At 37.3% G+C, this 12,056-nt stretch overlaps 1 protein-coding gene across 1 annotated transcript in view; it reads right to left on the reverse strand.

Annotated features, from left to right (window-relative positions):
* The window catches only part of xpo4 (exportin 4), a 98,585-nt gene that overhangs the window by 34,296 nt on the left and 52,233 nt on the right, over positions 1-12,056 (reverse strand). The window contains exon 8 of the mRNA XM_051959009.1: positions 9,552-9,709. Within this exon, the coding sequence (XP_051814969.1) occupies positions 9,552-9,709 (158 nt within the window). The remainder of the gene's footprint in view (positions 1-9,551; positions 9,710-12,056) is intronic.

The raw sequence follows: 12,056 nt of genomic DNA on the forward strand, positions 1-12,056 counted from the left end.
AGTCTGAAGCACCAACTATTGTGGCTTCTTAAATCAGGAAATCAAAGTTTTATACCCGTTTAATTAGGGAAAGTTCACATACAAGGAGCGCTGTATGGTTCTGAATGTGCAACAGGTACTAGCAGTAACTATTATTAATCATTGGGACCTGCTTTAAAAAAAAATTTTATGTACCTACTTACAATTTGTCATGTGCAAAATTTCCTATTTTCATTTCTCAGGTGTAATATTTCAGTTTCATGTGCAATATTTCACGGTTATGTGCAGCATACATATTTCATTTTCTTCATTATCATGTGTGATTAGGCTTGTCACGAGAACCGATACTTCGGTACCAAGTCGGTACTAAGATTCAGAAAATGTGACGGTACTGACTTTTCTAAACTACCCAAAGTACTGTAGGTACCGAGGAGCCAGATCTGGCCGCTTCTTTAGCGTTGTTTTTTTGGCTGAAAATGAGCGATGATCTGGCAACCCTCACACAGTGCTGATCACATGACTGACTACGCTGCAAAGAGATCAACTACATGCAGCATGGCGGAGGCACACGCACCTGGCTCGACAACAGCAGCTGCCCCTCAATTAGTTGGAAAAAAAAAACGCCAGAAGTCGCGTCTGGAAGTATTTTGGATTCGAGGCTGACGAGGACGGATTGGTTATTGATCCTGAAAAACCCGTCTGCAAAAAATGCCGTCACCGCAGCACAGCGAAGGGGAGCAACACGTCCAACTTGGTGAAACATTTAAAAGACAAGCATCCAGACTTGTACACAGAATTCAAGGTGAGTGCATTTGAATTCACGTGTTATCATTGTTGCTCATATCTAATTAAGTTACAATGATTAGATGAGCCCAGCCCATAGTAAATGAGCTGCATGGCAAAGTAACAAGTGTGTCCAGCCTTGTTTGTCCCGCATAATAGTTTTGTGATGTTTAGGGCTGAAAAGATTCCTCGGATAATCCGAATAATTCGATTACAAAATATCCTCGGGGCAAACTGTGTGCCTCGAAGCCTCGTTTAATACATAAATATATCTAAAATATATATCTGGACTACTATACAGCTCACAGTGTTTGACACGGACGGTCATTTCTGTGGCACAACGCGCCTGCTACCTCCACTGCTGCCCGGCTTGTAAAATCATGATGAGGTATCCAGTGGTATCGAGTATCGTAGAATTTAAGTGGTATTGGTATCGACTACTAAATTTCTGGTATCGTGACAAGCCTATGTGTGATATTACTTATTACTCTCGTATAACTGTTTAATTACTTTATACTGTTCTACCCCATCTTATTTTACTTCACTAATATAAACACTGCATTTCTTATGTCATTTGTTTTTTCTTTCAATAATGTTTGTAAAGCTGCAGATTAAGGTGATAATTCTCTGTAGTTATATCATCTCTTTTCACATCTGATACAGCCTTATAAAAATATCAATACAGATGCTTCAAAATATGTCTATATATAGTTCTCAATTTGGGATTTTAAATTATTTCACATTCGTTTCGCTTTCGTTATGGAAAAGCCAAATAATACAGTTCAAGGTAAGGATTTAACCTGATTAAATAACAACATAAGAGTTGTTTTGCTATTTGTACATAGACAGGTGTAGCATAGCAGGACTCGTATACAAGGTTATACAACAAAACCTTGCCACAAATTAAAAGAATTCCTAATATACGTAATAAATTCAGTGCAGTGCAAGCACCAAGGAAAAGACAGCAGTCTTAAGCTGGTTGAAGATTGCAGTTGCTGGCAAATTAGGTCAAAAACAGAAGCTGGAGTCAACCCATGTCAAGCTTTATGCCCAAACAATAAAATCCTAAACTGTGTTCTCTAAGAGCAACCGGAAGAGAGGTAAAAACAAGACTTGATGATTCTCTTCTCCTGTTGCTAAAAGCCTTGCATCCACATTTTCAACCTTCCTGTTTTTGTAAAACTGCACATGAAAGAATAAGACTGAAGCCAAAAGTAAATCGACGGCAAAAGATATAACCCTGCCCTTACTTGATTTTTCTAAGGTTAAAATTTGGATCTTAAATTATTCCTGACAAAGGATTTCGCTTTGTTTTTCAAGAATTTTGTCTTTAAAGATTTTATAAAAATCCTCTATGTAAGTTTTCCTTTTTTTATTGCTTTTTCACGCTGAGTCATGATCAGTTTAATTTGGCATTTTTAACAAGAATTCTCCAAAAACAAACAAAAATCTTTCATGTCAAAGTGAAAACAGATTTCTAATAAATAATGTCAATTAATTAGAAACATAAAATGTAAAATATGTTTCTGGCACTTAAAATGATCATACTTTCAACATTTATTTATCTCAAGCTGCTGGCAACTTGACGGCAGACAGGAAGATATAATTCTATGGCATCATCAGCCTAAAAATGAACACATTTGCAGACCTATAAACATGTTTTTTTTTTTTAGAGATTTATGTAGACAATTTTCAAAGGCATGATATGTATAAAAGTTTGTCAAGTTATTAAAGAGAGACTAGTAAATCTTGTCAACACTCTTTCATACCCTCTTTGATAATCCAATCTGGAAAATCTCAAATTAACCAGAGACATCTCCTCATAATCACATTTAAGAGCATAAGGAACATTTATGTGATCATGAGAATTCTGTTTGAAATTAATTTTGTCCAGCTGTACAGCAGCTGATTTCACTACACTTGACAGCTTTTTCTTTTACTCTGACAAGGGCAGTAATAGTTGTTTAATAGTCTTTAATGATCTGTTCAGAGGAGTCAGATAATCATCTTCAGTCTTGTTTACAAGAACAGAAGTGAGGTTTGATAGAAAGCATGAAAAAAATATCTCTGTAGCTCTCATGTGAGTAAAGACACACCAGAAATTGATTCGACTGCAGCTATGATTAGATACAGAGGAATCATTGTTGGCCACTGTTGTTGCTGAGAGGTTGATGGCATTTCAACATTTATGAGAAACAAAACAACTGTGTGGAGGTCAAACTGTGAGGATGAAACAGTCATATAAGGATGAATTTTAATAAAATTAGCATTAAGATTACACAATGAGAGCTAAAACATTTGAAAGGAATGGTAAAGAATGAAATGTAACGCACAAGATCGAGACAGATTTTTTGCCCTCAGTAGTGTTTGGCAGTGAAATTTAAAAAGTCACAGGTTCCTCTGCAGTACAGACAACTTAAAAAATGCTATAGATTTTTAAGGGGTTTATTGTGTGTGTTTTCAACTTTGAATTATAACTATCATTCTGCACAGAAGACAATTCTTTTTTTCTTCTTCTTCTAGCCAATGGTTGTGCTGTTTCCATAAAGGTGCAAAACTTTATACTGAAGTGAAAAATGAGCCAACAATGAGGAAAAATGTGACATGAAAAAACAAGACTGTACGTAAAACAGTATTTCCCAGTTTTCCAAGATTTTTGTTTAACATACAACAGTTTTTTGTTTGTTTTTGGACAGAACATACTGTTTGATTGTTATTGTGAGTAAAAACTGCATTTCATATATATAGTACAGCTTGGTACTTTTAGTAAAAACTCAGCCCAGGGTGAGGAAAATTCCAGAAACTGCTTGACATTCACAGGGTTTAGGGGCAATTTCAGTCAACCAAGACTTTGTTTGGGAGACCGCAACCCTGAATAAAACACTTGGAAACACTAATAATTATTGAGGCTGGTTTAGGACTCTTCCAGTCTAAACCACATCTTCTTCCTATTGTTTCACTCTGCTGCTAAAAAAAAAAAAAGACAGCAGGAATCTCTTTTAATGCATCTTCTAAACCAGAACACACTCGTTGGTTCACTGCAGCAGTCAAAAGCCTCCAAACAGCCACCTGTGAGTCAAACCACAACTCATATCACTGCTCGGCACAAGATCACAAGCTCTATTTCTTCACATGACCTCTGCTGACAAGGCAGTGACACAGAAATCAGTTTAAAAAAAAGAAAAAAAAGGACCTCTGGCTCAGTTTCCACACACCTGCCCACACAAGTTCAAATCTACAGCAGTAAAACAATGTCAGCCATGAAGACAGTGTAAGCTGTAACATACAGCTACAGAGGCTTTTATGGTGTCTGATCTGATCTGAGGGTTAAAATATCATCTGCAGGTTACTCTGGTAACGTTTCCTTGAGGTGAGATTGTCAGATTATTCCCGCTGGACAGAGGCTCAAGAGCAGAGCTGCATTACTTCTGATCGGGAGCTCTGATTACAGAGTCATGACTCAAACAAAATTACACCTCTGCAGGATGTGGCAGGGAACAGCTGCAGCAACAAAAAAAAGAAAAGAAAAATAAAAAATGCAAAAAAATGTCAAGTATTGAGTAAATGTGGCTCTACGGATGAAACGCATATATAACCTGCACTTATTTATTTTTCTGAGAAAACACAGATTTAAACCAGAGTAGATACGGTTTGTTCTACTGGAGACTTCGAGGCATTTGATGCATCACTTGCTTTATGAGTAATGACAGCAAGAGTCAAAAATAAATCCATCAGTCAGAGATCAGATCACTGACTGAGCCCGACCACAAAGCTTTTAGCAGAAGTTCTAATGCGAGTTCTCACAGCTTTCATTTCACAAAAAATAAAACAGGGAAAAAAAGCATTTTTCAAAGCTATAGGTTTAAATAATTGCAGATTCTCAAATTTTGCATGTAATTACAGCTTTGTATTTTTGTGTCTGCATATTTTGCTGTTTTTGTCTTTTATTGATCAGTTTCCTTGTTGACATTTACATGTATAATCTACTTTCTTTATATATTTTTCATTTGCATTTTAATCATCTGTTCACACTTTGAGGACAATGTACTCTGGTCGACAATTTCTTTTTAAATTGCTCTTTAAATACCAAATACTGAGAGTGCAATATGGATTCAATATTTGATGTCCACACATCAAAAATCTTAATTATCTGAAAAATAAATCAGGAAACTGTTCCCAGAAAATGAACATCAATCACAAGGATGAAAAAATTGGGCAAAAAAATCCAGCATCACCATAAAACAGTTCATTGGATTTATTTGTTTTTGTTACAATCCCAACAATGCTAAAAGGGATTTTCTGGATTTCTTACAACATGACGTCAAGTGAAGGAAATGCAAGTTTATAGAAAATAAAAATAAATTAAGAAGCAATACAGAAACTTCCAATTTTTGGTATTTTTTCACATCCGCAATGACTACTAAACACCCCCCAACTATTGACACAATAATAACTATAAAGTATAATTATAATTTTTTGACAATCAAAACAAAAATGAAATATTCAGCAGCATGGTAAAAGCAGAATCTATAAGAGGGCTCTTGTATCGGACTGAATGGAATTTCCTATGTGTACCTAATAAACTGGTTGATGAGTGAAGGCAGCACAGAGATGAAAAATCTTTAAATATACATACTATAGATTCCTACAAAATAAAATCACTCAATGTCATACTAACAGTCCACGAAATGTTTAAAAAAATTGCCATTTTTAAAAAATATACCACATCTTAGACCTTTAAAACATATTTTCCCATAAAGAACAGTTTCAGTGAAAAGTGTTTTGTTAAGATTCCAAGATCTTTAGCAGATTTTTATGCTGCATCAAAAAAATGTAAATAAGACAGAGCTCTTTTAATACTACACAGAATCAGAATTTAGAAGCAAGAAAGTAAAAACCAGTGAAAATATTCATTTATGAACATTGAAGAGCCTTCTGTTATTCATTTGATCACTGTAAAATATTTAGCAGCAGCTGTTTAGCCGCAAATTATCCTCACAGTTTTGTGGATGTTTAGCCCACTCAAGTGAAAAAGAAATTATAATAAGGCTCAGTAGGAATTGCAAAATGAGGAAAGTTTGTTTCGAAGGTCAAATTTCAAAAATTGATATGTACAAAAAGTGTATGGACTCGAGATTTAGGATTTTGCGAGGTCCTGTGAACTTCATAGAAGTTTTCAGATTTTTTTTTTTAGATAATCTATAACACAAACTAAAAATGAAAGACCTGCTTGTAAAATATGTCAGCAGAGAAATCATAATATGTAACTGTACTTCTCTGAACTCGTCCTAAAACTTTTGAAATAACATTGGTGCTGTTGATGCTTCCTTGTAACTGACAAGAAGAGGCCAAGGACTATCCAGAGGGTAGGCTATTTAAATAAAAATAAAAAGATCACATTTGTTGTGAAAGTTGATTTAAGTCAGAGCTTTTAACTGGAATTGAGAAACGAACCAGTTTTATTACAGGGTCAAGCAGCTCTGCATTAGATTAGAGGACGACTGTAAGATTCATGCATAAAAACACACCCATACTCAGTGTTTACCAGTGTTTGAATGGTTGCTAGTGTTGGTTTTTGCCCTCTCTGCTTGAAAAGAGTGTCTCTGTGAGAAGAACAAAAGGACAATTTAATCCTCTTTTATCATAAATTTGGTTTTAGAGAAATCTGGAAAACATAATTTACTGGTTACGTCTATTTGTAACTGCAGAGTGGAAGACAGCTTCCCGTAGAGTTTGCAGATACTAGAATCAGGGCCATTAAAACAGAGACTCAACAAGCAATTTCTTCCTGTAAATAAAGCAGAAATGGCACAGTATGAGTCACACTGCTGCTGACATTGGCCTCCATCACTTGTTGAGTCTTTGAATTTAAGAAATCCTTGAGATACTGGAGATAGACAGTTACTGAGACTACAGCCAAGGGCAATGCAACATTAACTGTGCTTGCTGCTCTTTTTTTATGTTTAAAGCAATTTGTGCGAACGGAAAAAAGAGCCAGAGTTTCAAAAAAGAAAAAAAAAAAAACTAAATTCAATGTGCAAAATTCAGGATTGCAGCTTTTATTACCAATTCATTTCTCAGCTGTCTGGAAGATTAAAGGTATGATTTCTGAGGTACAATTCCATCACCTTCTGTGTATTTGATGTAGGTTTAAATATAGAAATCAATAAAAAAATGTTTTTTTCTACCTCAAAATCACACCTTGTTAAGACAGCAAGAGTCACATACACTGTTTTTGAGTTTAGCTTCTTGGCATTCATTTGATTTTTATGCCCAGAATGTCTTTATAGTTTTAAAAATATCCCCGTGCAATAAGAATCAGTCAGTTTCGTGCAGCTCGTGTTGGGCGTGTAATAGCCGCTGATCTGTGGAGGAGCTGCTTCCAATAGGCAGGTCTGAATTAGTCTCATCAGGTTGTTCCTAAAGCCTAAGCAGTCAGTGGAGTGAATATGGTTTTATGGCATTGCAGATCAAACATAAGGCTTGTTGAATTATTAAAGGAACGCATGAAACGACTAATGAGGCTGATTAAAACAGCTGAGTTACTGCTAGCATGAACTGGGGAAAAAAAAGTAACGCTTTTACAAAATATAATATCCTCTAATGGTCCCTGCTGGGAGATTTTTGTTCCCTAATCTGCTTGATTTTGCAGTTGTTGATTGTGGGTCCTGTGTCACTGGGACAGAATCTCTTCACAGGCAAAATGGACCAGAGGAAGGATTATAGTATTATAATAAGATGGTGTCACAAAACTTCACATTTGATTGTTAAAGGGGAACTTCGTTTTTTTTTCCAACCTGGGGTCTCTTTTCATATGCCATTTCATACATGTGAGTGATGGAGAAATTCATTTTCGACATAGCTCCAGTATTTAGCCAGGCAGGCAGCTTAGCAGCTCAGCTAGCAGCTCAGCTAGCAAAAGTATGGGGCAACTTGCCCCCCCCCCCCGCGTCAAAGCAAATCTTGTTCCGAAATCGCGCTATTTTGCGAGCTATTGCGCGATTTCGGAACGAGATTTGCTTTTTAGCGTCCTGAGATTAGGATACAGACCACAACAAAGAGCAATCGCCAGGTAATGTGGAGGTTTTCGTTCACTTCTCATCTCTAGTATGTTGTGGGACACTCATTGAGACTATCCGAGCCGGTCAGTGTGGGGGGAAAAAAGGACGTTAGGGCGGACTTTGACGTGGGGGGCAAGTTGCCCCATACTTTTCGCTAGCTGAGCTGCTAGCTGAGCTGCTAAGCTGCCTGCCTGGCTAAATACTGGAGCTATGTCAAAAATTCATTTCTCCATCACTCACATGTATGAAATGACATGAAAACAGACCCCAGGTTGAAAAAAAACGAAGTTCCCCTTTAAATACCCTTAAGAAATACACTGTACTGATCTGATCCTTAGAATTCAATGCAGAAAGTGACACAATGTTGGGGTTGGTGCTTATCACTCTGCAACGTCTCTGTTTAATCAGCAGGCAAGAACACATTATTGAGCTGGATGTCAGATTTGTTCATACTTTGCTCGTAGCAATCCATTGGATTTGTCACAGTCAGCTCTTTTGGGGCTGCAAGTGTGCATCAAGATTTGGAGTATTATTCCTCAGCGAGGCAGAGGTATGATTTTAGCGCAAGTGTCAGGTTAGATGGATCACTTTCTTTAAATTTGTGAGGTAAACATGGGCAATAAACCTGTATTACACACTATGATGGTTGAAGTTTTCAAATAATTGACATGCATGTTAAACCGAGGGCAGGGATCCATACAGATCAACTACAGTTCATCACACAACCATTTGTCACTAAGGTCTACCAACTTCAGAAAGACCAACAAGACTGTAAGCTCTATGCGGCCATAATTGGTGGTTTAAGTGGTGCTTCAAGCTAAATAATATTGTCAACATCTAAAAAAGCTAGCAAAGACAGTGCTAACAGTTTGAAAGCTGTTAATATTTGCCACGTGTATGTTCTTAGGTTAGCATGCTATTCTAACATTCTCCAATCAGCGGTAAACACAAAGTAGATGAGGTTGATGGTGCAACTGGGAAAGTCTATGAGATAATGACTTAACTTCTCACTTGATTTTCTACCTAAGTTAACATTTTCCTGATATGTTTATGGTGACAATAGTTAGTTTCAAGTCTCTTTCAGCATGATGTCTATTTTGCAAATTATCATCGTATTTACATAAAAACAGATGACAACGCAGGGTTCAGTTTAAAAAAAATCAACATGGCAAGCGCCAAAATTGCTAATTTAAAGCTTCAAAACAGTAGTCTACAAAACAGTGGTCTACAAATTAAAGGATGGTGGTGAAATCAGTCTTTAAATGCATAGTATATGACTTGTGCAAAATTTCACAGCTAACCTTCCAATAACTGCAGAAATTTTACTCAAAACCACAAACGTCAATCAAATGTCCGGACCAAAGCTGTGAACTGATCGACATTGCCATCTCACATGAAAAGCATCTGACCAGTATCATGACATGACAAAAATCAGAATTCCGCATCTTATTTTGTTGAAGTACAACACTAAGAAACACTCAACCAGGGTGTCAAGCGGAAAATACATCAACAGTCTATAAAGGAAAATGTTAATCTTATCTTGGCCAATTATTTCCACCTTCTATATACTACATAATTTACGGTGTATGAATAATACTTCCACAACTACGTCCATTGTATGTCAACTACCATAAAGCAAGCACACAAGTTACTACTACTAATACTGCAACTAGCATAAGTACTGTGATGAGCGAAAGCAGGAATTTTCCAGCACAGTGGCACACTAACCCGTTAATCATGCTGAGCAGACCCTCCACCAAGTGGGCCAGGTAGGAGATCTGGGCGCTCTCGTCTGGGAAGATGGGCCCGTGCATGGAGGCCAGCTGGGCCAGGCACTGGAGGGAGTCCTGGGCCATGTCCGAGTCCTCCCGAATCTTCCTGTGTACCTGCAAGACAGAAGAAAACCTCAATCTCAGTCTGTCTTAAAGACACAAAATAGGAGACCGACCATGCACAGGACAGAACTCCTGCTGAAAAGCACAGATTGTCTCAGTTGTCTTTTTTGCCACACTAAAGAAAAATGGAGCTTTTGATTTTCACAATTTGTCTCTGAGGAAGCAATGGTTTGAGTCACTGCCTTGAAAACTCCCTGTCATGAGCACCAACATGACTGCAAGACATCAGGCTGACATCCTCACACAAAAAGACTAAGATAAAAGACAACAGTAGAAGCTAAAAGCGCTTGTCAAACCACAGAAAGCTGAACAGAGATCTTGTTACAAATACAGAAGGATAAGTACAAACATCCAGCAAGGTGACTTTCCTTTGCCACAGGGAGTCACAGTTGAAAATTAACCAGCAATTAACATACATTTACAGTGATGCTGAATAACATGAAATATAAAAACTGCAGATATCTGAAAGCTCTACAGGTGGTCCGAGGAAAGGATTACCTGCAGTGCGCCAATCAGTTCTGCAACACTTGAACACGCTCGACAATTAGGTCATTAAAACCTCTTAAAGCTTCTAAACTGTGCTACTTTCACCATTTTAAAGATCTAAATCACTGTTGAATCACTTGTGGTTTGTTATACAATCTGGGTCTCCTAATTTTTTGTGATATGAATTCAAATTCTGTGTTCTCTATTTAATCTGCATTAACTTGATGTTATAGATTTGCATACAATTTTCTGAATTTAATAATTTTTAATCTAAATTAATTAAGAAATGAAACACCTACTTTGTATAATCATAAGACCTCACTTTGAATTCAAATAGAGCAGCTGTACTGCCCGATTTCCTGGTACTGTTCAAGCACACAGGCTAATCCCAAGTGTTTACAGTTTGGTATGGTATGTACACACTTTGGTTTGGCAAATTAACATAAATTAAGTCAAAATAGTTCTCCTACGTAAAATTAAAAACTATATAGCTCATGAAAATGATTCTTTATCATTTAACTCATAGGAGATCATACTTAGCCCTACACCAGTTAAAACAAACGATCAATTGTTTAATTTTTTCCAACAACAACTGGAGATCAAAGTAATTCTGTGTTGTTTGAATAACTTTTATGACTTTTTAACACCATACAACATGCATTTAAATACAATTTAGTGCTTCTGCTGATCATTTCCTTTCCAATTGAGTAGAACAGTAACCGCAAATAATATGAGAAATTTGCTTACAGGAATTGGACCTGAATAAGTTCCAGAAAACAGGCGAATTAACCAAGTAACAAAATTGTTTTTGCTAAAACTGACATTTTCTTCTTATGAATCAATGAGCTTTCTCGCTGCAGTAGCTAGTTGCTATTGGTCTGTAAATGTTTAATGACAAAATGTCTACAAAAAGGATTTAATAGTTTCTGGATCACTTCTCATTTGCAGTTACAAAAAGAAAAAGTGTATTTAAATGATTTTTAGATTTCTGCAGATATAATTTATCTCCTTTATTTTCTGTTTCCCAAAGGAGAGACACTCATCCAGATGACATTCCCTAAATACAGCATGCAAAGGTAATTTCATCTACAAATGCTGAGTTTTCCCCGTCGCTCTGGTGATATCTTTATACTTTTTGTCAATGACACTTAAACTGCATTGTAAAGAATAGCACCTAGAAATAGAAAAGTCTTAGGTCAAGAATGAAAAGGTGAACCTGCCTCATCCTGCTGTCACCACTTCGAAAAAACAAAAAAACTAAAAATGGCTTCACCTGATATCTCACAGGATTAATACTCACTGGTGTAACCCACAACCCAGCAAAGTGAAGTGTCAGGGGAAATGGTGAAATTAGTTTTGATTGGTCTTCAGACACTGTGACCCCGGTCTTAAAACAAACTCGCTGAGCTCGTCTGAGCCCCCAGACAGCCTCAATCAAACCCTGAGTGGGAACGATCCAACTCCTGATGGGAAAGAGCTGCTCGACTCAGTCTCATCTCCGTCCTGAGCTGCCGTTCAGCTGTGTGATGTCGGGGCTGATCCTTGCTGAGTTGTCACACTCCAAGACGAGAATAATCATTGTCGGTTTCAACTGTGCACACAAACAGAGAGGTAGCAGCAGTAAAAGCACCGCGAGTCATCACAGCCTCCCAGCAACATGTGTTTCCACTGACGGCAATGTGCGGACGTCTGGAGCTCAAATGCTTTGTGGCCAGTCTGAGCTCTTTTCCTTGTTCTTCTTCTTGAACTGTCATCCTCTTAAATCCAGAGTGAGTGCTTCTTTGCCGGCTCCAACGCATGGCCCCATCGCTGAAGCAATCAAACTTTCAACCTCCCTCTCCTTGTCGCTTCT

Source organism: Acanthochromis polyacanthus, chromosome 14, assembly GCF_021347895.1.
Source record: "Acanthochromis polyacanthus isolate Apoly-LR-REF ecotype Palm Island chromosome 14, KAUST_Apoly_ChrSc, whole genome shotgun sequence".
Classification (NCBI taxonomy): domain Eukaryota; kingdom Metazoa; phylum Chordata; class Actinopteri; family Pomacentridae; genus Acanthochromis; species Acanthochromis polyacanthus.